A 26,165-nucleotide genomic window follows, 5' to 3' on the forward strand; every position below is an offset into this window, starting at 1 on the left:
ACACTCCAAACCTGAATCCTGAAAACCTATAGAGTCAGATTGTGACTCAGATCATGAGTCTGTGAAAGGCAGAAAAAACAGTACCCCTTTCAACTTGTGAGGGCTACCTGGATCTTAGCTACATGCATGAAAGAATAAGCAGGGCTACATGCAAACTTACTTTCTCCCCAGAACAAGAGGATGGGGAATGGGTGTATTGCTCCTGTTGTTCTTCTGGCTAAGGGTAGCAACGTATTGCTGGCATAGGCAACCAATACAATACTACTCCCCAGGAAGAAGGGGAGAAAAGTGGCTTGGAATGTTTCTCTAGGGCACAGTCTAAGCCTACGTCAATCTCTTGGTATTGTCAGACAGTAGGGCTCATAGGCTCTATGGCAGGGGTTCCCAAACTTGGTTCATGACTTGTTCAGGGTAAGCCCTTGGCGGGCCGCGAGACACTTTGTTTACCTGAGCATCCGCAGGTATGGCTGCTCGCACCTCCCAGTGGCCATGGTTCGCAGTTCCCGGCCAATGGGAGCTGTGAGCAGCAGTACCTGTGGCCACTTGCAGTTTCCAGTAGCCGTGGTTTGCCGTTCCCAGCCAATCGGAGCTGCGAAAAGCGGTGGCCTGGCCTGCACCGCTTCCTGCAGTTCCTATTGGCCGGGAACGGCAAACCGTGGCCACTGGGAGCTGCGAGCAGCTGTACCTGTGGACGTTCAGGTAAACATAGCATCTTGCAGCCCGTCGGGAGCTTACCCTGAACAAGCCATGAACCAAGTATGGGAAACCCTGTTCTATGGTAATACGAATAATAAGGGGGAGGGAAGTATGAGGAAGATGCACGTTTCCAGAATACAAGATAACAGATACTGCTGTGACATGCTCATCAAGTTGTTGGCTGTTTTTTTCTGAATTATTGATGTGTAAACTGACCAGAACAGATATGTAAACATGACAGCTTCAGAGTTGGTGACAGGCATGAAAGGGAAAAATGATTAGGAGGGAGAGAGAATTCTCTCTTTATGGTATCAATTTATTTCTTGAAAATAATGCCTTCCTATACATTCCCTGTTGTAGGTGGTGTCTTAAGCTCTGAATGTCCAAAGTTCTGAGTTACTACTCTCTCTCTTCACATGATTCATTACTCCTCACAGTCAAGAAAACTTTGCTTTTGGATGTGGGGAAAACAGAAACCATAACAAAAAAAACTATCAATGTCAAAAAAGACAAAGCTCCCAAGCTCAATCCTTTGTATTTTTATTTGGACATATTTTTTTTCATTACTGGCTGTTACACAAGGGAGCAAACTTCTCCTTGCATGAGTGCATACCATTTCCCATGCACTTCAGTGGGGGCTCTGTGTGTGCATGTAGGGCACTGGCCCCAAGCGACTACAGTTCCTATATTCCCTATTCCAAAACTATCGAGTTCACTACTAACCTGACAGCCATCTAATTGCCTTAGGACAACCTAACCTGTTCTGTTTTTACATTATTATTTATCCTCCCTGTAGAGCCCCTTGCAGTATTTCAGTGATGACTCAATAAAATTTAGGATAACTTAACTAACGAGTAATAATTTACAAAATAAACACAATATTGACGCTACTGTAATGTGGCCTGAGGGTATTCCCAGGGCTTGTCTACCTGGAGACTCAGGCTATGAGTATCTGTGCCAGCATAGATGAGTATGAGACCACGTACATGCGTCCTGTTGCCCTTCCAAGTGCCCACATTACACTGTGCTGGACATAGGTGTAATGTGGTGTACACACATATATCCGTGTCCACACTGCTGCTGTTATTTCACAGTGTTAGCACTACCATTTTGGCATTATTCCAGGGCTCTGTGAGGACAGGGAGACACTCTAGGAATCACTTTGCTGTGTATTGTTGTTACTCTCATGGAATCATAGAACTGGAAGGGGTCTTGAAAGGTCATCTAGTCAAGTCCCCTGCACCCATGGCAGGACTAATTATCTAGACCATTCCTGACAGGTGTTTGTCTAACCTGCTCTTAAAAGTGTTCAGTGATGGAGATTCCATAGCCTCTCTATGCAATTTATTCCAGTGCTTAACCACCCTGACAGAAAATTTTCCTAATGTCCATTGCTTCAATTTAAACCCATTACTTCTTGTCCTATCCTCAGAAGTTAAGAAGAATATTTTTTCTTCCTCCTCCTTGTAACAAACTTCTATATGCTTGAAAACTGTTATGTCCCCTCTCAGTCTTCTCTTTTCCAGACTAAACAACCCCATTTTTTTCAATCTTCCCTCATAGGTCATGTTTTCTAGACCTTTAATCATTTTTTGTTTCTTTTCTCTGGACTCTCTCCAATTTGTCCACATCCTTCCTGAAATGTGGCAGCCAGAACTGGACAGAATACTCCAGTTTAGGCCTAATCAGAGCAGAAGAATTACTGCTTGTGTCTCACTTACAACACTCCTGCTAATATATCTCAGAATGATGTTCGCTTTTTTTGCAACAGCGTTACACTGTTGACTCATATTTAGCTTGTGATCCACTATGACCCCAAAGATCGCTTTACACAGTATTCCTTCCTAGGCAGTCATTTCCCATTTTGTATATGTGCAACTGATTGTTCCTTCCTAAAAGGAGTACTTTGCATTTGTCCTTAATGAATTTCATCCTATTTACTTTAGACTACTTCTCCAGTTTGTCCAGATCGTTTTGAATTTTAAGCCTATCCTCCAAAGCACTTGCAACCCCTCCCAGCTTGGTATCGTCCACAAACTTTATAAGTGTACTCTGTATGAGTTATCTAAATCTCCAAGGAAGATATTGAACAGAAGACAGCTATCAGGTTGGTTTCACACAATTTGTTTTTGACAAATCTACGCTGACTGTTACTTATCACCTTATTATCTTCTAGATGTTTGCAAATTGATTGCTTAATTATTTGCTCTATTATCTTTCCAGGTACAGAAGTTAAGCTGACTGGTCTGTAATTCCCCGGATTGTCCTTATTTTCAGATAATGACTAATGGCTCAGATGTCTCCTCAGTCAGCTCCTTGAGTATTCTAGGATGCATTTCATCAGGCCCTGGTGACTTGAAGACATCTAATTTGTCCAAGTAATTTTTAACTTGTTCTTTCCTTATTTTAGCCTCTTCTGATCCAATCTTATTTTCACTGGCATTCACTACTTTAGACATCCAATCACCATCAGACTTCTTGGTTTCTTGCCATACTTCCTATCTTTCCTGTGCAGTGGGATGGTTTGCTCTTGTGCCCTTAATAATGTCTCTTTGAAAAACTGCCAACTGTCTTCTATTGGTTTTCCCCTTAGACTTGCTTCCCCTGGGAACTTACCTACCTGCTCCCTGAGTCTGCTTCAGTCTGCCTTCTTAAAATTCATCATCTTTATTTTGCTGTTCTCCCTCCTACCATTCCTTAGAATCATGAACTCTATCATTTCATGACCAGTTTCACCCAAGCTGCCTTCCAAATTCTCAGCCAGTTCCTCCCTATTTGTCAAAATCAAATATAGAACAGTGTCTCCCCGGTAGTTGTCTCCACCTTCTGAAATAAAAAAAATGGTCTCCAATACATTCCAAAAACTTGTTGGATAATCTGTTCCCTGCTGTCTTATTTTCCCAACAGATGTCTGGGTAGCTGAAGTCCCCTATCACCACCAAGTCCTGTGCTTTGGATGATTTTGTTAGTTGTTTAAAAAAAGCCTCATACAGCTCTTCTTCCTGGCTAGGTGGTCTGTAGTAGATCTCTACTATGACATCACTCTTGGTTTTTTTACCTTTTTATCCTTACCCAGAGACTTTCAACAAGTCTGTCTCTAATATTTCCATCTCAATCTCAGTGCAAGTGTATACATTTTTAATATATAAGGCAACACTTCCTCCCTTTTTTCCCTGCCGGTCCTTCCTGTCCCCCACCTTCACATATTTGCTAATATTTGTGAGGGTAAAAAGTAGTTCTTCCATCCTGAGTGGGCTCAGGACAAACCTGGTTTGCAAACTGTACAGGCAGCTGGATCCCACCCATGTGCATGCTGGTCATGGTTCCCACTGGGCAAGGGAAATCAGGTATATCATATATGCACAACAAGAAGGCAGAGGATGACATCTGCCTGTGCTTATGGACACCTTCATATCCTGTACAGCTGCTGGAAGAGACACGTGAGGAAACACTGTCACAAAACTTGTGGGCTACATAGCTTTATGAGGGTTTTGTTCCCCTGCAACTGAAGACCATTCACCATTCATTCCTGTGAAATTGAACACATTACAGACAATTAGAACAGGACATCTCTACTCGGTTATCACCTGAGGGGTGGGTTTGTGCTGGGAGGGGGTGGCCAGGTTGTTATGCAGTCATCTTGCAATGTTTTTGTCTTCACTATTCATACTTGTTTAAGCAGCAAAGAATCCTGTGGCACCTTATAGACTAACAGACGTTTTGCAGCATCTAAACAGCATACTTGTTTAGAAACCTCTGTTATTGGAGCTCTCAATCTTTCTTCATGACCTATGAGGATTTGCTTGTGGTGGGGAGAGGGGTTACACTGCCAGCCACCATTCATTGTCAGCAGGGCTAATTGTATTTAAGAGCTGTATAGAGGACTAATCCCTACTACAATTGCCTGGCAAGTTGGGGTGTAACTCTACAGTACATTAGCCTGCCATGCACTGAGTTGCCATGTGCACCCTGCTGTGCAGAAAGTCAAAGCACACTATGGAGCTTTTAGCATGTGATAGCAGGGTCCACACAGAAACTTAGTATGCAGCAGGCTGGTGTGCTGTACATTCACACTCTGGCTTGCCATGCACTAAGTCTCAGTGTGAACAATCCCTTAGTTTCTGCATCTGGTTCCTCTCTCTCTGAGGAAGTGCAAGAGAGCCATCAGGACGGATAGCACTGCATAGTGTCCTGTAGGCAGGGGCGGCTCTAGACACCAGCGCGCCAAGCAGGCGCTTGGGGCGGCCGTTTCCCGGGGGGGCGGCATTTGGCTCCGGTGGAGCTCCCGCCGGCATGCCTGCGGCAGGTCCACCGGAGCCCGGGACGAGCGGACCTGCCGCAGGCAAGACTGCGGCGGGTCCCCTCTTCCCGCGGCTCCGGGTGAGCTCCCCCAGGCATGACTGCCGCCGGGCCGCTCGTCCCGGGCGCCGGGGGACCGGCCCCCGGCAGGCCCGCCGGAGCTCAACCGGAGCCGCGGGAAGAGGGGACCCGCCGCGGGACCGGGGAAGGGCGGCGCAGCGCTCCGCGCTGCTTGGGGCAGCCCGATTTCTAGAGCCGCCCCTGCCTGTAGGAATACGTGCAGTGTTACCAACTCTTGTAATTTTATCACAAGTGTCATGGTATTTGTAGTTTTCTTAAAGCCCTCACCTTCTGGAGTCATACACAGCTTTCATAAAGAAGAAAAAGCTTCTAGGCTTCATAGCTGTGGGAAAAAACTAGAAAATGGCAACCCTAAGTGCTGAAAAAACAAATGAAGAAAACTAAAAAATGCATATTTTAAAATTATCATTATTTTAAGCCAATCTTGTAATATTTTGAGCCTTGAGTTATGACTTTTGAACACCTGGATTTGACAATACTTTACACGTACTGCTGAAATGTAACCCTTTCTGGCACATCCCTATCTATATGATTTGGTGAGCAGGTCCAGGAACTCAAAGCCTTCAGTGACATTTCTCAAGCAAATAGCTCTATATTCATGACACATGTTGTGTACAGTAGCACCTCAGAGTTACAAGCACCAGAGTTATGAACTGTCCAGTCACCTCATTTGGAACCAGAGGTACGCAATCAGGCAGCAGCAGAGACCCCCCCAAAAAGGCAAATATAGTACATACTGTGTTAAATATAAATTATTAAAAAGAATAAATGGGAAGTTAAAAAAGATTCAACAAGCTAAGGAAATTGTTTCTGTGCTTGTTTCATTTAAATTAAGTTGGTTAAAAGCAACATTTTTCTTCTGCACAGTAAAATTTCAAAACTGTATTTAGTCAATGTTCAATTGTAAACTTTTGAAAGAACAACCATAACATTTTGTTCAGAGTTACGAACATTTCAGAGTTACGAACAAACTCCATTCTTGAGGTATTAAATACTCTGAGGTTCTACTGTAGTATGAGTAAATATGAACTATTCTATGTATGCATAAGTAATGTGGTCTGATTTTCAAACTTGGGCACCTACTTTAGGAAGACAAATTCCACATATGAATGCTCAAGTTGACATTTAAGCATCCACTCATTTTAGACCCACAAAATATGCTTTGAATGCCTAAATTCAGAAAAATTGATTCCATATCTAGTTATTGTTTCTTGTCCACAAAACTTCCTAAGCTAACTGTTACCAGTTTAAGTTATTTTTATCTTTTGGCTCAAAGAATTTGTGTTCACTTAAAAAAAATAGAAGAGTTCTTGAACTTCAGTAAATATATTTATTTTTAGTGTATCATGATTCAGGAATCTCTTGTCCAATTATCCACTTTGGCCATATATATTGACTTCATATATCAGTTTTGAATATAGTCCTTTGTCTATTGATCTGAGAAGTAATTTCACCTACAATGGAAACTCAGCAACAGCCTTAATCATGGACCATCAAGCACAACACATAATTAGACAATAGACAAAGTAGTCCATTATGCTTAATTTCTTACAGCGGGAATTAGATTCTTCTCAGGTAATATCAATTGCTAGGTATAAATGAGATCACCAGACCCATGTAATCAGTACTCACCAAACCGCTATTTTCTACCAGGATGCTCTCTTATATTCAGATATTTCAAATATGAGTAAGTTGTCATGTTGTTTGACATTCCGTTTTGGAAAGTAAATGCCAATAAATTCTGTGCTCTAGTAAGTTAATCATATGACATAACTTCAATAATTATAACTCTCAGAATTCTTACATGCCACCCAAATGACCTGAGCAAGGTAATTTAAAGGCAAACATACTCAGCAGCTAAGGAGAATTATTTGCATCTGACATACCTACAAACCTGTGAAATTCACCTTGCAGAAACTGATCAAATGGGTGGCGAGATTAGCTTTTCCTCTACCTCCGTCTCATCAGATTCTCTTTGGATACATTTGTAAATCCACTGAGAATAGAGTTATCAGTAATGTTTCCACTTAACCACTGAAGTGTGAAAAAAAATTTTCATTGTTACTTACTGCATGAGGCCACTAGACTACACAAGTTTAGGTTATGGCTCATTTCCTATAGTTTTCCGGCAATGCTAATACAAAATAGAAACATGAGCCAGCATAATGCTGCAGTTAACTGAACAGCAGCATTATGATATCAAATATTTTCAAGGTAAATTTCCTCAGGTTATTGTGGCACACTGTAAGTAAACCTGAGTACATGCTTTCACTAAAAAACTGATTTCCAGAGCTGCTCAGCATTGCTGAGAATGAAACCATCAGTTTTTAGGATGTTATAGCTTGAGCTTGATAGCTGGCTATTAAGATTCCTATATGCCATATTATTTGAATGCCTCATGCAAGCTATCCACGTCCCTCCTAAGAGACATGAGACCACACTTCTGTGTTGTCAGACCCATCAAAGAATCTGCTCCATTGTATATAAATGCTAATGTTCTTGGATAATGTATGTAAAAATGCTTAATCACAATTTAGGCCATGTTGAAGAGGCCCTTTCATACTGAGAAATGTTAAAAATCTATCCTATAAAAGCACACTCAAAAGTATATTTAACAATAGTTTTTTAATTGTGCTAATTAATAAATGACTAAAGCAAGATTTTTCCCCCCTTTAATGCCAATTTTCTGCTCCCTTTATTCTTCACTGAAGCTGTAATATTGAACTTGCAATGGACAAGTCTTTGCCATAGCAATATACAACAACTACATAAACACAGAAATATGAATTCCCTGTGGAATCAAGTAGAAGCACAAGTCATGTTTAGGAAGAAAATTCTCATTCAAACACAAACATCTTCAGTAATAGGAACATAGAAATCTACTGTCCTTTGCTTTTGGGTTTAAATGGCCCATTTTTTTCCCCAAATTTGCTCAAGTCCCTACTTTAAGAATGCCTTGTCTACTCTAAAACAGAGTTTATAAAAGTTTTGGCTACTATTGTGAGTTCAGGTTTTATCCGTGTACCACAGATTTAAAAATATATTCTGGTTTTAATTTTGGTGTCATGGAAATATGTGATTTTCAATCTGAGACAAAAACAAACTTCAGCAAACTCAATGAACATTGTGGAGAAAAAGAATTTGATAAGATGAAAAGAAACATAAGAGTGTTCATAGCAGTTAATTTAATCTACTCATGTTCAGAAGTTTAGTAGAGCTTTTTTATAAGTTGCAAATTTAGGACACTATCTGAACATTAGTTGTTAAACAATTTGTACAATCATTGTGGCATATCATATGGTCTTTAAATTATATTACTACTACTATGGAATGTAAATTGACGGTTATTTATATGCAAATCTTATGCAAAATGTGATGGATATGACAAACAAGACATACCACAGAATGTTTTCTTCTTTTACTGTAGTTCCTATAATCAAAGTAACTGTATGGACTGAAACAAATTATTTTCAGTTACACAGGTACAACTCATATGACGTCAGTAGGGTAGAGAGTAGAATTTGGACCTCACCTTGTATGGATTTGATCCTGCAAACCCTTACTCACATAAATAGTCCACGGGAATGTGCTTGAATAAATATACTACATTCGCACCACATGGTGATAACATTCTATTAGCGCTTGTAGGGAATTTTTCAAAGTTCCTTGATGTAAAATGTCAATATTTCTTTGTTTTCTTATTAGTTCTAATTCCTAAACTCCACTTGTTGTCCTTGTTAATGAAAGACCTCAAGAGGGCAAATTATACCTGTTTAACTTCACTGATATCACAGTTAATCAGTCCAGCAGTACATCTATTGCAATATCCTCTCCCTGTCATTTGTCAGTAAAAGATCTAGAGAAGGTTCAAGAAACCACCCATAGAACATTTATGAAATATCTTGCCCACAGGGGAAATTTCTTCCTATACATCATCAATTAGTGGTTAGTTTATGATCTGAAACGTGAGGGTTTTTAGACATATCTATTTTATCTACATTAATGTTGGATGTTCACTTTATCTGCACAAATATCTAATCCTGTCCAGAATCTTTCAAACTTTTGGATTCAATTATATAGTTTGGAAATGAGTTCCACCTGATAATATGCATTGTGAAGAAAAGCATTTCCTTTGTTGACTTTTAATTCTTCTGTATACTCCCTTTTTCTTTTAGATGGAAAAGAATAAACAAACATGCCTGATTTACCTTTTCTGGACCATTCATTATTTTATATTCAGCAAACGGGAATTTCAGAGAGTCTTGCTTTTCAGGTACAGTTGTACGCTCAATATTGTGATGGCCTGCTATGGAACAGTGGCTGTGACCTGCAAGAGATGTGTGCATGAAGTCAGAAGGGACTTCCTATGTATGAAGGGCAAGTTGGTGACTGTCCTGGAAGAAAAAATTCTTGGATTAGAAAGGCAAGTACAGATGCTATGGAGTATCAGAGAAGCTGAGGCATTTGGGAAACACCAGATTCAAGGAAGAAAGGAGCTAGCTACCAAGGAAACAGTAAACATCAGAGAGGAGGTCTTGCAGATCATAACCACCAGAGACAAGAGGACAAGGCAGCATTCCACAAGGCTGTAGCAGATGAGGACGGGCAGGGTTTGACCACCAGAAAAAAAGAGGGTCAGGAGGAATTTCACAGAGCTAGAAGTTTTCAATCATTACCATGGCCTCTGCATGGAAATTATGGAAGATATCTCTGAAGATCCAGCTGGTCAAATGGAATGCAGAGGTGTATAGAGCACATCTCATAAGAGCTCAACCCATAAGAAAATCAAGCTCGCCCACGAAGAGATTTCCAAACACCCAGGGAAGACAGAACATCCTTTTGAATGCTCTATACTAAGAAGAATGGAAAAAACATTCTACAATGGACAGGATACTAAAAGATGCTGGCAAACTCCGAGATGTGAGTCTAAGATTGGATAGACGCCTGAATTTGGTGGGCAAAGATCCAATGGTGATGGTGCATATCAGCACTAATGACTTGCTTTGTGGGATAGCTCACAGGTTATAAATGACTTCAGAGAATTCAGAAGAGTGCTGAAGGAGAAGAATGTCCAAGTGATCTTCCTGGAGATCCTTCCTGATCCAGATAACTTGCATTCAAGAGCTTTTAAAGAACTGGCTGTGGAGCTCTCAGGAGCATTAATATTGATTTTCAGTAAGTCTTGGAACACTGGGGAAGTTCCCAAGAACTGGAAGAAAGCGAATGTTGTACCAATATTTTGGAAGGATAAATGGGATGACTCCAGTAATTATAGGTCTATCAGCCTGACATTGATCCAGGACAAAATAATGGAATGGTTGGTATAGGATTTGATTAATAAAGAATGAAAGGAAGGTAATACAATTAATGCAAATCAATACGGTTTTATAGAAAATACATCTTGTTAAACTAATCTGATATCAGATTTGGCTGATAAAATTGACAGTGTTGATGTAATATTTTATAAAAGTGACTCTCCTTGTAAATAAATGGTTTATTTTCAGATATTAGAGAGGTAAAATTAATTTAGTCTAAGTCATTTCAGTGGGGACTCACATTTTTAATTAAATGTGAAATAAGGCAGAGGCTTACTATTGTAAAATGCTTTATATAATAAATTCTGTCTTTCAAATGAAATAATTCTAGAAAATATATAGAGAGAGGATTGGTCTTCTGCTGATACACTGGACTGGGACTCTGGAGAGCTGGGTTAAATTGTGAGTCTGTAACCAATCTTCTGTATGACCTTGGGCAAGTTATTCAAGGTCTTTGCCTGAATTCATCACCTGTAAAATTGAGGACAATAATACTTCCCTGTCCCCACACTTTGTCTTGTTACTTAGATAGTGAGTTCTTGAAGGCAATGACTGAGTCTCATGATGTTTATTATTAGTTCTATTATTTATATTACATTAGCACCTACAGTCCAATTGTGGTAGGCACCGTACAAACACAAAAGAGAAAGATGGTCCCTACCCCAAATACCTTACAATCTAAGTAAACGTTTATAATTGCAATACATTATTTATAGTGCCCATCACAATGGGGCTTTGATCTCATTTAATGGCTAGTGCTAAAATACAAACAACAACATCGGGCCACATTCCTGGCCCATGTGTGGCCCACCTGTGCTGTTCCAACAGCAGTGCTAGCAAGTGCAAGTACCATAACTGATAGATCCAAACTAGTACTACATGGACTAGCATGCACTGCCTCTCATCCTTCTTTCTGCAAAGGCTCAAAACTGAAAGAAATCGGAAAAAGGCATTAAAAAGGGGGATCCCCAGTAACTTAAAAGAAAAAAAAATGCAAGCGCATGAGAGCCAAAATGGCTCAGAGATAGGGGAAAAGGTGTCAAGAGCTGGGAGATTAGACTGAGCACATCCTGAAACCAAGACCACTCACAGAATCATAGAAACGTAGTGCTGAAGGAGATTGTGAGAGGTCATCTAGTCCATCTTACTGCTCTGAGGCAGAATTAATACATAATGACCTAAGCAAGCTTCTAGTAAGTTTGACCATCAAAGCTTAAACAAACAGCGGATGGGAAAACATGGTAGCACAGAGCTCATTCCCAGATGTGGATGGTTTCCTGGCAGAGAAGGTTGGACCACACAACTCCTGGAGTGGAGATAATTGCATGAAGGAGATAAGAAAGCTATTTAATAAGCTTCATCAAGTGATGAGGTACTGCATGGAAATGTGATCTTCAGTGAAGTATAGGTGTTTTGAAGCTTAAATGTAAATCACGTTGTTTATTTTTAAAAGAGGGATTATGCCTCATGTTTAAAATTTCATTCACCAGTTTTTAATTCTTGATTGTGAGCTGAGAGTACATCTACACGGCAAAAATAAAATAAAATAAAATAAAATAAAACCCATAGTAGCAAGTATCAGAGTTCAGGTCAATTGACTTGGGCTCTTGCTATAGGGCTAAAAATAGCAGAATAGACATCCAGGCTTTGGCTAGATCCCAGGCTCTGAAACTCAGTGAGGAGGAAGAGTCTCAGAGTCTGGGCTTTCATCCTGAGCCCAAACGTCTACACTGGTATTTTTAGCCCTGTAGTGTGAGCCTGCTCAGACTGAGAAGGGTGACCACCTTTTAAAAGGCAAAAGTGGGACACATGCAGGAATCTTGCCCTCTCTGTGGCCCCGACCCTGGTCCTCAAGCCTAGGACTGGAACTTGAACTCTGCATTTCCAGACTATCCTGCCCGATTTGGTCATCCTAAACCTGAGTCAGCTGACCCGGATTCTGAGACTAGCTGCTAAGGGTCTGTCTTTGCAGTGTGGACATATTGGGAGGGAAGAACTCAAATGTGGACAGCATGTAGTTCACTGGGGAAGTCATCATTATACAAATAAATAATAATAGTTGCAATCGCCGATCACTCTTTTCAGAATGATTATCACTCTGGTGTCTTAATCAGCCTTAATTTTATTTGCTCTTACTGTGGCCTTGAACACAATTAGTGACAGCAGAGACATGAGTTGTTATTGGAGATGCTTTTGTGTTTGCCCTTTGAAAGTTGTAATTCTGTCATTAAGATACCTCTGCAAAAAATGCAGACGTTCAACTGTTATATACCAAATAGTTACAGTAATTCCTCAATACCCTATCCTAGTGCATGTTGGGTATGCAGTCCTGTCTTAAGGAAAGCAATCCATTCTGTAGTATCAGTGAGATTCCAGCCATAATACTGTAATTGATTGTTGACAAGATATGTGTTCCCTCCTACAGTGTCTTAACTGAAATTGTAACTAGCTTAGCTACTTATCTCTTTTCTACCTCAGATTTCAGATACTCTGAATGTGCATATATTAGAGTTATAATCAGATCTATGCCACAGGAATGTTTCTACGCAGTGCCTCAAATTGTCTGTCTATAATAGTGCAACTTTCATTCACACATTTATCATCCGACTAAATAATCCTATTCTACTACCAGTTATTCTATCTTTAGTGATATTAAAGCAACATTAACAAACTGAAAAGTAATGCTGTTAGGATGCAGCAATGAACTTGACTTGGTTTCCTTCAAGATTTTGTGTGGGGCAAATATTAGATACTTCAGATGAAGGTGTAAAACTGATGTAGCAGACATTTATACAATACTGTGCCTATGGGGATAGTTTCTTAGTGGCCTGCTTATGGCTTGAAACACAAATAGTGAGATCCCTTTTAAATCCGAACCCCAGATCCCAGATACAAAGTGCAAAATGCAGCTTGGAATGTGGGGCAAGGGCTGTAAGCCACCTCTGTGCTCTCCAACCTTGAGTCACTCAAGAAGACGCTCCTGACAGCAGCAGCAAAATAGGTGATTCAGCATCTGTGACTGGTTAGTGGATGTCACTCTTATGGTAAAGATGGTTTTCACTGGTCATTGAGAGGAGCTAATGATCTGTCCAACAGTTTCCTTCTAAGGATGATATTCTACATGAGGACAGACAGTTCAGTAAGTGTGAAATGGATTTTTCCAAAATGTCTGACTATATTTTTCATGTTGTTTTGACTGGTGGCTAGTGGGATTCCGGTAGTTTTGGTTTTGTTGGTAAACAGATTAGGGTTTTTTGGTTGTTGCTCAGCAGTTGCTGCTGCTCCTGTTCAAGAAGTGGTTTTATTTTTTTATGTAGAAACATTCTATATATTTTTTCTAGCTTTTTATAGGAGAGAAGGAGAGGATAGTTTGCTAATTTTACAGAGTGAAGAAAAATAGTAAATAAGAAAAAGGGAGTGGTAGTTCCTGTTGCCTGAGAGATTATGGAAAGGTTTTGACAAGGTGGAAATACTGTATCCATATAACATCTGTGGGCCCAATTCTCACCTAAACAAAGGCCACTTACATCACCTGGCAGAGTACAGACATAGATTAGTTTAGAGTTGAGTTTAAATGAGAATCGGGCCATGTATGTTTACAGAACACTGAGATAATCTGAAATGTTAGTTGAAATAACTGCCATATAACTATCTGAGGCCTGGCAGCCAGGAGGTTAAAGCCTTGTTTAAGCAGCCTCACACTGCTGCACCTGCTGCTTGTGATTTCAGAGGGAACAGCAACCTGAGGTTTGAGTGGCCTACAGTTCAGCAAACAATCTAATTGTGCAGCAAGAATTCCTGGAGGGGAATGTCAATGAGCCTAATTGGTTGCTTAGAGCTGGTTCGGGAGCAATGGAGGAATATATACCAGCAAGGGAGAAGGAACAGAAAGGGACACTAAGAGAACAATACGAATCTGGGCTTCAGGAAACAACCTCCTTTTCACGTAGACTTCTCTTTATTTTGTTTGTCTCTACCTGCAACAGGCCTTATTATTCTGTGTAGACAAATCCCTGTGGTTTAGTTTTCTTTGATCTGGAACAAATAGCCACATCTCTGAGTAGCCCATCAGAGATCTTGTAGACTTCTCTTTATTTTGTCTGTCTCTATCTGTGACAGGCCTTATTATTCTGTGTGGACAAATCCCTGTGGTTTAATTTTCTTTAATCTGGAAAAAATAGCCAATTCTCTGAGTAGCCATCAAACATCTTATTCCAAATAAGTAATTTGGGATCCAGTCCTCTCAAGTGCTGAGGATTTCCCAGGGGATGCAGAGTACCCTCAACCCCCACTGAAATCAATGGAAGTTGAGGATACTCACCACCTCAGAAGATTGCTCTACTGCATATATCAGACGTAATGTACAAATTTAAATTACTTCTAACGAGGAAGAAAATGTGATTTTTAAAAGCTTTAACAAAGTTGCTACTGATTTTCCTTTTTAACGTGAGCCTTCCCAGTTAGATTCATTTTCTCATGCCTAAGCACTACACTTAGTGCTCACGTCTGTTTAATGTAATAAACTGTGGAGCCACCGAATTGAATAGTATCATACTTAAGTCCCTGTTGGAGTGCTAGTGACACTCCAACAATACATATCAGGAGGAGCATAGCAAGCAACCCTACTTTAACGGTTTGAAAATTCCATTTTAATTTTTTAAAAACTTGTGTGCTTCAGTAAAAAGTCATTTTCCTGACAATATGATTTCCCACTGCAAGCAACATACATTTGGAATATAGAAATTAAATAAAAATGATTGTGGCTAGGAACACTGTGACCTCATGCATGTGGCATATCCAATACCCATGTGATAAAATGCAGGGACATGTGATTGCAGGACGACATAACAAACAGAATGCAAAACATGGCAGTGCAATTTATCTAGCAACTTCGTAATTTCTTATTCTGTCCACCCAAAAATCGAGGCTCCACTCCCACAAGTGTATGAGCCTCCCAGTAGCTTCAAACACAGCATGTTCCCCCATTTTATTCAGAAAAGTGAAAAAGCTTTCTGAAGCAGTATTATATTCTGATATGTTGTTCTGTAGCTTGAAGACTAAAGGCATGATTCTCTAACTGCCTTGCACTCTGTGTAGTCATTTGCATCTGTGTAGAAAGAACATAAAATGCTTGAGGACACCTTCTCTTCATTCACTTTTATAGAGTTAGTAACAACTACATAAGGTGCAAGGCAGTTGGAGAATCAGACCCAAAGTGTTCATATGCTGTGTCTTCTGCCATGTGTGTATCAATCCTTTGCTTTATGTACTTGTCGTAATATAGCATAGGCATTTGCATTGCATCAGTTATTCAGACTGGGCTGATTCCTAACTCCCTTCACAAAGCTGTATTGAACTGAGCTTTGCACAAGGGTTCTGTGTGGTGGAAGGGCTGGTTGTGGAGCACCAGATCTCCACATAAGAAGTTTCACCAGTGGAGTCACATCTTTGCTAATCTATTGGTCCCTACCCCAACTCTATGGCACGCAGTGGATATATTAACCCCCTTGAATACATTCCGGCTTGGCCTATTTGTGCGGGAAAACTATCCTGTTCTGCTGTCTTTTGGGCCTTACACATCTATCCAACGACTGGAAAGGATCTGGCACATTGTGTAGAATAGAATGTTACTACATTGGAGTATCTGGTATTGGTATTTGCATTTTCCCCAAAGCTTTTTGGCCTCCACAAGTCATTTATAGAGCTGAAATAAGGCAAAATGAGGTCTTCTCATAGTATTTCCACCATTCATGAATTGAATGTGAATGAAAAGAACAGATGTCTCATTATTTTGCGTCATAAATAGCTTCCTGAGTGAAAAACAAACAAAAACACAAGAAATGCAAACATTAGAACCTGTGCATGCCCCTAGAGTAAATCTGAACTTTGGGGTAAAAGCAGATAAACAGGACAGACAGTTTATGAAGAATTTGGCATCCATAAATATAACAAGCTGAACTAAAAAAAAAAAAAAAGCAGATTAGAGCCTACCCAGCATTTACTGTGCATCTAAATAATAAAAGAAACACCATGAAAATATTTTTCAGTTGACAAATATGGTGTCATTACAATCTAATTAAACACAGATGATTCCTATAAGATTTTACTAAAAAGAGAGAAATGTAAAGATAATGCAAGTTATAGACAAAAATATTTAATATACCTTGTTTCATTCTGGGGAAAGAACATTGTTTTAAATAGGAGATTGGCTAACAATTCCAATATTGATATGCAGCATAGTTATTTTGTTCCTTATAAAAGTTCCTTTCCTGCCCCTCCAGGCTTTCAGCAACATTCCTTCATCTTTCTACCATCTTCCATTTCTATTCCTGATCACTGCCATCTAAAGGTGTTTTCCCATCTTCCTACTCTTGCTATGTTTATGCCAGTCAAAACTGTATTAGGATATAAAAACATCTGTGTGATGTTATGGTATACATTGCCATCATATGCATAAAGCCCCACTCTGTACCAGCAACTATATCTTTTTTTTTATTCAGCTGCTGAAGACTCAGTCACAAATGATATTTAAAGGAACCAGTTTCACGGAGCTTTAGAAAAAAAAGCTTCCTGCTTAACAGCAGGAAAGCCATTTTCAGCAATCTGTTTCTTTGTTCATCTTGTAATATGAAGTACATACATAAGATTCAATTCCTATTATGCCACCACTTATTTCTGCTTCCCAAACTTTTAGTTGTTCAAAGCTCTACCACATACAGCTCCCTGCTCAGGTCTGTAACTCTGACCACATCATCCCCAACCTTTGTTGACTCAGATACATCATTTTCAATTCCACCTTTAAAAATCCCTTACCTAAAATTATTCACGGATTACTTTTTTGCAGCATCTTATACCTCCAGCTCGCTTGTACCTTATTTGATTCTTCATTCTTCAGACAAAGGTCACCTTATTGATCCTACTTCCAACTCAATTACTATGACTGGCAAATCTTTTAGTTATCTAACTACTGTACTCTTATATGGAACAACATTAAGTCGTTAACGTATTGATTTTTCCTATAAACCCAAGTGATGAAAATCATTTATTTTACATTAGCTTAATATATTAAGTACTATTTTCTTTCTTCCCTCAAATTTACTTATGCTATAGTCAATTTTTCTCACGAAGTATTTTCAGATAATCCTGGAGAAGATTAAACAATTGTGTTTCACTAGTTTAATGCAATAAATAAATAAGGGCAGAATAAACAGAATGCAGACTCACAGGCTGGAGAAGTGCCACAGGTTGGAAGAATCCAAAGGGCAGTTAGTATACCATTAACCCAGCTCCCAGAGAAGTCAGTGGGAGTTTTGTCACTAACTACAATGGGACAAGATCTGACACAAAGGCCCTGCAAAATTGCTATATAAAGATTCAACAAATGCCTATTTTTAAACTTCAAGTTATATTTCTGGAAATATCCCCTTTGATGTAGGGTACAATACTGAATGTCAAAGTATGGTAATGTAAACTTGCTGCAGGAAGAAGGATATTGCCACAATGGGAAAATTTCCACTTGTCTTCTCTGTAAGTAATTTTTATTACACTGATTTTGTTATTGCACAAAACATGTTGGATTATCATCTCAATGTCTGGTTGACCTATATAATCATTTTCTCAAAACAAATGGAGCTAACTGCTTCAGTCAAGGACAATGAGATACACAAACATGGAAGACCTAACAACATATATAAAGCTGCTCTCACAGGTTTCTGGCAGCTTATGTATACTATGGTATATTCTGTTTGCTGTCTGTCTGTCTCTCTATATATACACACACACTATACAGTAATATACATAAAAAAAAATATAATGTATAGTATTTATATCTATCTATCTATCTATCTATCTAGAGAAATTGGTAAGGTCAAGTCCTCCTCTGGAATATATAGCTTATACCTTTTATTTGCATTTCAGATCTCTGTTTTATATTCTGTACCTGATCCCTACACAATATCCTATTCATTGGTATCGTGAAGGGACCAAGTACTGAATATGAAAGAGATATACGTAGCAAATGAGAGATTTGTTGTGTGGATTGAATATCAGAATTTGCCTTTTAATTGTTATTTCTAATGTGTATTAATTACAGTTCATGTAGCCAATATTCTGATTATGTCACTTACACACACACACATATATATATACATACACACATTAGCTATATATATAGCGCTTAATTCCAGTAAGGCAATAATTCACTAATGTAGCCGAGATCAGAATCAGGACAAAGATATTTGACCGATGTCTCTTTATTTTTTAAGCCAAGGGACAGGAATGTACATTTGGATAAATGAGCAAATTATATGCCAGAACATTTCATTCAAACCAGCACTGAACAAACTTTAGAACAAACTAATTAAATACTGTTGAAAGTCAGAGTTGTGGCTATGCCTTGATGGCACATTGGCCACCTATTTATTAAAACTACAGTTAGCTAATGACACATTGGCTTAGTTACCGATCAAGTTCCAGTTATAGGAGTATTTGCTCCAAATTTAGGTTTCAGAAATTAAAAGAAGCTAAGTGTTTTCTCTTTGTTTCAATTATTTATCATATATGAATTATTTTATGAAAGTATCTCTTTGACTCATCCTTTTGCACATATTTCCCTGGATGCCTGTAACTAGTACAACAGTAGCACTCTGATGTGGGCATTGATATTATAAACTTAGCCCGCAGATATCTTAAAAAGGAAGGAGGAATACAAAATCTTTGAAGTTTAATCTCCATAGCTGCATATATGAAATATGCTCCAAATTATCCAATGATTGTGGGTGAGCTGAAACTAATGCACGTATAAGGCAAACATCTGCACACATACACTAGTCAGTAGCCACATACCTATTAAAGTATGCAAGCTACCCTGACTTGTGCACATGCATTGGACATTTGTGTGTATGCTTGACTGGGACACACTGTGTGCATGTGTTTTTGGATTTGGGAGCCTCCATTGCATAGATGCTATATTCTGTACATATTATTTACATTACTGCACCATAATCTCTTAATTATTGACAGGACAGTTAATCAGCAGAGAGGATCAGTTTTGTGGTTAAAAGAATGGACTGACACTCAGGAGATCTGGGTTCAATTCTTGGCTCTGCTGCAGATTTCCTGGGTAACGTTAGGCAAGTCATTGAGGGTCAGCTTTTCAAAAGAGCATGGTACCCTAAAGTTCCCATGTAAGAACCTAATAAGTGGCTAGATTTTCAGAAGTGCTCAGCATCCACCATGAGAGAAATGGGAATTGTTGGGTTCTGAGAACTTTAGAAAATCTGGCCACTTCACTTAGGTGCCTCCATGCCAGGTGAGTTCCTTTGAAAATCAAAATATATGTGGAGATATACCTATCTTATAGAACTGGAAGGGACCCTGAAAGGTCATTGAGTCCAGCCTCCTGCCTTCACTAGCAGGACCAAGTACTGATTTTTGCCCCAGATCCCTAAGTAGCCCCCTCAAGGATTGAACTCACAATGCTGGGTTTAGTAGGCCAATGCTCAAACCACTGAGCTATCCCTCCCCACCAAAAAAATTTGGCTCCTTAATCCCTGTACTTCAGTTCCCCTCCTTTTTCCCACGCTCTGTTTTCTTGTTTTTCAAATGTTTGCTCCCTCAAACACAACTGCCCATCTGAAGTCACAGAAGGTTTTTTCAAGCAGTTCTCTGAAGATTGAAAGTTCAAGATTCTCTGAGGGAAGGGAATGTCTCTTACTATGTGTTTGTTCTCTGCCTGGCACAATGGAACCCAAAGTTAGGGATCCTAATATAATACAATAATTAATAACTATGGATCTGCATTTTCTTGCACTAAGTTTAATTTTCTGCCCTATTATTTAATTTTTCTTTCAGTACTGAGTTTATCGTGTTTAAACCTTTGCTATATTAATATGAAGATTATATCTAGAATATTTTGGTATTATTTAATGAAAATTATTTGAAACAATGTTAATATAATTATTTTGATATTATTACTATCGTCTACTTTTCCTATGTCTCATTATATGCCCTGTTATGTTCTCCCTTTCTCTTTCATTAGTTTCTTACTTCTGATATTTTGGAGCTTTCTTCAGAATGTCTCACTATACCTAACATTTACCTTCTAATCTTTATTTTTTTTATTTTACCATGTCTTATCATTTCCAGCATTTTTCACATCTAGTTTTCTTGAAAATGGTATACAATTTCCCTTTGCATAGTCTCATTTGTTTTTATTGGCCCAAGACCATAGTCATTCCAGACTCTGCCATTTGCCTCCTTTGTTTGTGATATATTTATTATAATTTTAGAATTATTTCTCATCCTAATAACAATCATCATGGGGCTCCCCTCATCCAATGGCAACCTAATTTATAATAGGCACAAATAGGAATTCCCGAGGAAAGCGTCAGTAACAGGAAGAGGAACTGAGATAAATGTATTGGCTTAAAAGGAAAATCATGATGGAAAAAAGGAAATAAACCAAGGATGTTTGGAATCTGACAGACCTATAAGGCAGAAGGCTATATGAGAATAAGGCCTTGTCGACACTAGACACTACCTAGGCACAGCTATACTAGCAAATCCTCTTAATGGAGATGCAGTTTATTTGGGCAAGAGTATTTGCAGGTATAGTTTCTCCAGGTGTTCTGAGTGAAATAAACTATACCAGCAAAAGCACTTTTTTTCCAATATAACTGTGTCTATACCAGGACTTTTCCCAGCATTGCTATATCGGTTAGGGGTGTGATTTTTTTCACCGTGCTAACCAACATAGTCCTTCTGGCAAAACTTCTGAGCTTAGTCCAGGCCTAACAGATGATGGAGAAAGTGTTATCAGATAAAAATGAATCAGTTTAGACTGCAGTGAACAAAGTTTGTGTGTTATGGCCAGGATTGATACCACATAACTTTCCCAGGCAATATTTTGTTGTAGGATATTTAATTTTAATGCATTTGATGCTTGTTACATATCTAGCTTGTATTATAGATTTCCAATTCCAAACTGCACATTTAGTAATGGGGATGAAATATCCCTGATGGCATGTTCCATAGAGATATGTGTACTGTTTGGAATATTTTCAAATGATTAATTGTCAAAGGTAGGGTAGCACAGATGGGACACAACAATTTTTTCTGAAAGGTTATTATTATTTTAAATGACAAGTTTGAACTTGGGTGAGAATGAACAAATTCATCCATAGCTCTAACTTGAAGTTTTAAGTTGTGAAAAGAAAATAAGCCTGAAACTGACTTGAAGAAATGGTTGTCTCATACATCACCAAGCCATTGTCGGTCTTTGGGCAGTACATTCCCATGAGTTTAGCATGTCAATGTATAGTAAAGCACGGCAGTAATAGCCCCCAGCCTCAGTGTAATCCCCAAACCATCTTCTTACCATGATGCCAGCCACTAGCACAAATATTGGACCTACGTGGCAGATCCAATAAAAAGCATAAATGTGTGTGTGTGCGCGTGCGTGCTGCCATGGAAATATGAAATGAGTCAGGGAATAGCCAAATGACTACATATGAAACATGGAAAAACAATATAATTTACTACAGAAGTGACTTCATAGAGTTATTGCTGCAGGGGCGGGGGTAGCCTCTCAATTCAATAGGTGTGAATAGGTGTGGGGATGAAGGACCAGGGAGGATCAGCGAGTGCCCAGGCTTGTGGTGTTGTTCCCATCCCGCTTGGGATGGAGAAGGGATGACAGGAGTGAGAAGGAAGAAGGGATGATCAGAGAGGGCCCAGCCCTCTGGGATTGCTGTCCAATCTGCAGGGAATGAAGGCAGGGCAGTGCTGCTGGGGGCTGCTCCCCATCCCACATCTTGCTGAACTTCAGCCCTGCAGGTCACTTTGGGCCTGATGCAATGATGCCAGTAGCAGCAACAACTGGATCTGGGCCTGGCTGGGGCAGGATAGTCACTTCCCACACCATCAATGGCAGGCACAAAACATGAATAGCACTGCAATCTCGTGTACCAGGTCATACCACCACTCAGGTTTGTTCTGACCTGGCCTGATTTCTGTGGATATAATTGCAGCCATGGACCCCAACTAAAGTTGCCTCTGCTGTGCTGTAAAGTACAATACATTGCTAATTCTTTATTAAAATATATGAAAAGGCCTTTCCAAAGCAAATAAATGAAAAAAGAAACTATCAATGAATCTTCTACAATTTGTACATAAAACTCCATTCTGCAAGGTGCTAGGCCTTTCAGCTTGCACTGAATTTGCTTTTGCTTGGCCTTTTTATATAAAAAGACCCATAGCAATGTATAGCACATACACTGCCCTTTAAAAAAAAGTATTTCCAGTTATGTATTACCAATTTCTTTTCTTCTCCATCATCTCAGAAATAAACATTAACTTTCTGGGAAAAAAAATCAGGAAAAAATTCTTAGTATTTTTTTAGTATCTTTTTTTATTTGGGAGAATTTATTTTAGTTTAGCTGATATAAACTTAGTTATGTACTTGCATGTGATTCTATGATATTATTTTCTATAATAAAGTTTTATTCTATTTGACTTTTTAAGCAGGTCATCTTTATTTCTTTTCATGAAACTAATTACCTTATCAAATCATTCCCATGAGAAATAGTGTCATGGTATTTTTCTTTCTTAATGTTCAAATGCAGGAGGAGATAGGAGATGCAATACTGTAGAATTCTCAATGGGACACTGTTTATGTGGCTAATAAGCATTTTCTAAAAACTAATGAGCCCAGTCTCGGGAACTTCATAAATGCTTCCTAAGCTTGCACCATTATTTCACACAATATATTACTTTGGTTGGATACACTTTTTAGTGTTATAGAGTTACAAAATTGGAGTGCTACAAAAAATGATGGATTTTTGTATGTATGTATGTCTTAACCTTAAAAGCGAAGATAAATATTGGAAGCCAAGAAAAAGTAATGAAAATCACACTTTAAAGTTGAGATTGAAAAGACAGATCCTTAACTGGTGTAAATTGACACAGCTCATTGGCCTCAGTGGATCTATGCCAATTTACACCAGCTGAGGATCTGGATCTCAGTCTCTCTGTTGTAGGTAGCCAGGAAAATTATTGACATTGGTGGGGAGCCAGGTGTTTCAAATATTGGAGCTGTATATTGGGTTTTATATTTATATTGTAAATGAATAACAGCCTGTTTTTGTAATCTATATAAAAAGCTCATACTCATACTGAGTAAAATAATTCTTCTTTACCATATAGAAATCATACTACTGCTATACTATAGCATCGTAAATTTATATTTAATATAGTTAATTTAATTCTGAGGCTGTTATTTTGAAATATAGGCTTATATATAGAGGAATCAATATAGTAGTTTCAAACTCAGGCACTCTCACTGACTGATCTGTTACAAGTGGTGTTCCATCTTTATATACTTTTTGGTCCCTAAATCTTACAATATTGTTTTCAAAATGCAAGATAAAAGCATAACTGGCACCTGAATTGATAGCAATGAATGTATATCATAGTTGTTCACACCAGAATGTGAAAGCTCTTTAAGAGTTTCACTTGTGATATACCAACCTATGGTTACAATGCTGATTGTTGAGAAACAACTGGTCTTTGCAGGACTAAGGCAAAATTCTGCAAGATTATATTTAATGAGCTTGCGATTATTGCTGTGGTTCTTCTAGCAAAGCATGTGCAGAGCCTTGTTTATGATTAAGGCTACGTTTTAGTCACGGGTATTTTTAGTAAAAGTTATGGACAGGTTAGGCCGTAAACAAAAATTCACGGGCCCGTGACCTGTCCATGACTTTTACTAAAAATACCATCTGTGACTAAAACTTGGGGGGGGGGGCATGGGTGCTCTGGGAGGGTGGTGGTGGTCCAGGGGCACTACTGGTGCTGGGGTGGGGAGGCTGGCCGTGGCGCAGCGCACAGTCAGGGACCCCAGCTGGTGCTGGCAGGCAGGCGGGGGGGGACGGGGGAGTGGCCATGACACAGCAGGGTTTTTGACCTGGCTCCGCATCCCTGCAGCTCCTAGGCAGCAGAGGCAGGGGCCAGGACAGGGTCTCCACTGCTCCCACCACAAGCACCAGCTGCCACAGCTCCCATTTGCTGGGAACTGCAGCCAATGGCCAATAGGAGCTGCGGGGGTGAGGCCTGTGGGCGCAGATACCCCCCCTGGCCCCTCAGCCACCTAGGAGCTGCAGGGGGGCCATGCCAGTGGGAGCTGGGGAGCTCCCCACCCCAGGTAAGTGCCTCCCCCTGCACCACCCAATCCCTCTGCCCCTAGCCTCCTCCCACACACTCAAACTGCTGTTGCTGGCCCTGGGGCTGCCCGGCTTGGGCAGAAGTTACAAAGAAATCCTGGTGAGTACGCTGTACAATCTGCCAATGCTCAAGGTAAGTAATAGAGAGACCCAACACAACTTAGATGTTGTGAACACATACTAAATGGCAGACATATAGAGAATGCATTCAGCCAAATAGGCCTCTGCTTGGAATGACTGACCTTCACAATAAGCCTGAAGAAAGTCTTCCACTGAATATTATTTCCATCAACAATTGTTGATGCTGGACTGTGTTTTTTTGGGGTATTACTGTGGCATCCACTGTTTCTTTGTTTCCTTCTGCATTTTGAAATACTTTCTAAAATACCTGTACCAACACCTATCTATGGGATTCCTCTGCCTCTATACAGATTCAAAAAATAAATCAGAACTAAAGAAAAATGAAGATGGAGGAGGTAACTTGGTCACAGACATTTATTTTATGAGATCAAAGTCCAGTTACAATTCTGCTCTTGACACATGGATGAAACAATGATCCCACCAAATATCTATGACAGGGAAGACTCAGATTCATAGACTTTAAGATCAGAAGGGACCATCATGATCATCTAGTCTGAACTCCTGCAAATTATAGGCTACAGAACTTCACCAACCCACTTTTATAATGGGCCCCTAACCTCTGGCTGAGTTACTGAAGTCCTCAAATCATGGATTAAAGATACAATTCACAGAGAATTCACCATTTACAATGGTTTAAACCTGCAAGTGACCCATGCCCCAGGCTGCAGAGGCAGGTGAAAAACCCACCAGGTCTCTGCCAATCTGATCCAGGGAAAAAAATTCCTTCCCAACCTCAAATATGGTGATCAGTTAGACCCTGAGCATGTGGACAAGAACCACCAAGCAGATTCTTGGGAAAGAATTCTCTGTAATAACTCAGAGCCCTCCCCATCTAGTGTCCCATCCCCTGACATTGGGATTTTTGCTACTGCAGGAGCTGATGGGCCACATGCCATTGTAGGCAGTCCCATCCTACCATCCTCTCCATAAACTTATCAAGCTCAGTCTTGACGCCAGTTGGGTTTTATGTCCCCACTGCTCCCCTTGGAAGGCTGTCCCAGAACTTCCCTCCTCCGACGGCTAGAGATCTTCGCCTAATTTCTAGCCTAAACTTGTTGACGGCCAGTTTATATCCATTTGTGCTTGTGTCCACATTGGCGCTTAACTTAAATAACTCTGCCTCCTTTATCCCTCTGATGTATTTATAGAGAACACTTATACCTCCCCCCAGTCTTCTTTTGTTTAGACCAGCGGTTCTCAAACTGTGGCTCGTGACCCTATTTTAATGGGGTCTCCAGGGCCAATATTAGAGTTGCTGGGACCCAGGGCTGATGCTGAAGCATGAATGCCACCCCCACCGGGGGCAACGGAGCTCGGGCTGTGGTTCCTCTCTTCCCACCCAAGGCAGTGGGGCCTGGTCTCTGCTCCCCTTCTCGGGTCATGTAGTAACTTTGTTGTCAGAAGAGTGATGCCG

The 26,165-nt window shown here is 39.7% G+C and overlaps 1 protein-coding gene across 13 annotated transcripts in view; it reads right to left on the reverse strand.

The window, feature by feature from the left end:
- Window positions 1-26,165, reverse strand: part of GULP1 (GULP PTB domain containing engulfment adaptor 1) — a 271,318-nt gene that overhangs the window by 83,164 nt on the left and 161,989 nt on the right. For 2 of the 13 annotated variants that reach the window (XM_039494777.1, XM_039494775.1), the window contains one exon: window positions 9,285-9,403. The exons of the other annotated variants lie outside the window; for them this stretch is intronic. In XM_039494777.1, coding sequence (XP_039350711.1) covers window positions 9,285-9,302 — 18 coding nt within the window. In that variant the 5' untranslated portion in view covers window positions 9,303-9,403. The remainder of the gene's footprint in view (window positions 1-9,284; window positions 9,404-26,165) is intronic. 13 annotated transcript variants of the gene reach the window in all.

This window comes from Mauremys reevesii, linkage group 11, assembly GCF_016161935.1.
Source record: "Mauremys reevesii isolate NIE-2019 linkage group 11, ASM1616193v1, whole genome shotgun sequence".
NCBI lineage: Eukaryota > Metazoa > Chordata > Testudines > Geoemydidae > Mauremys > Mauremys reevesii.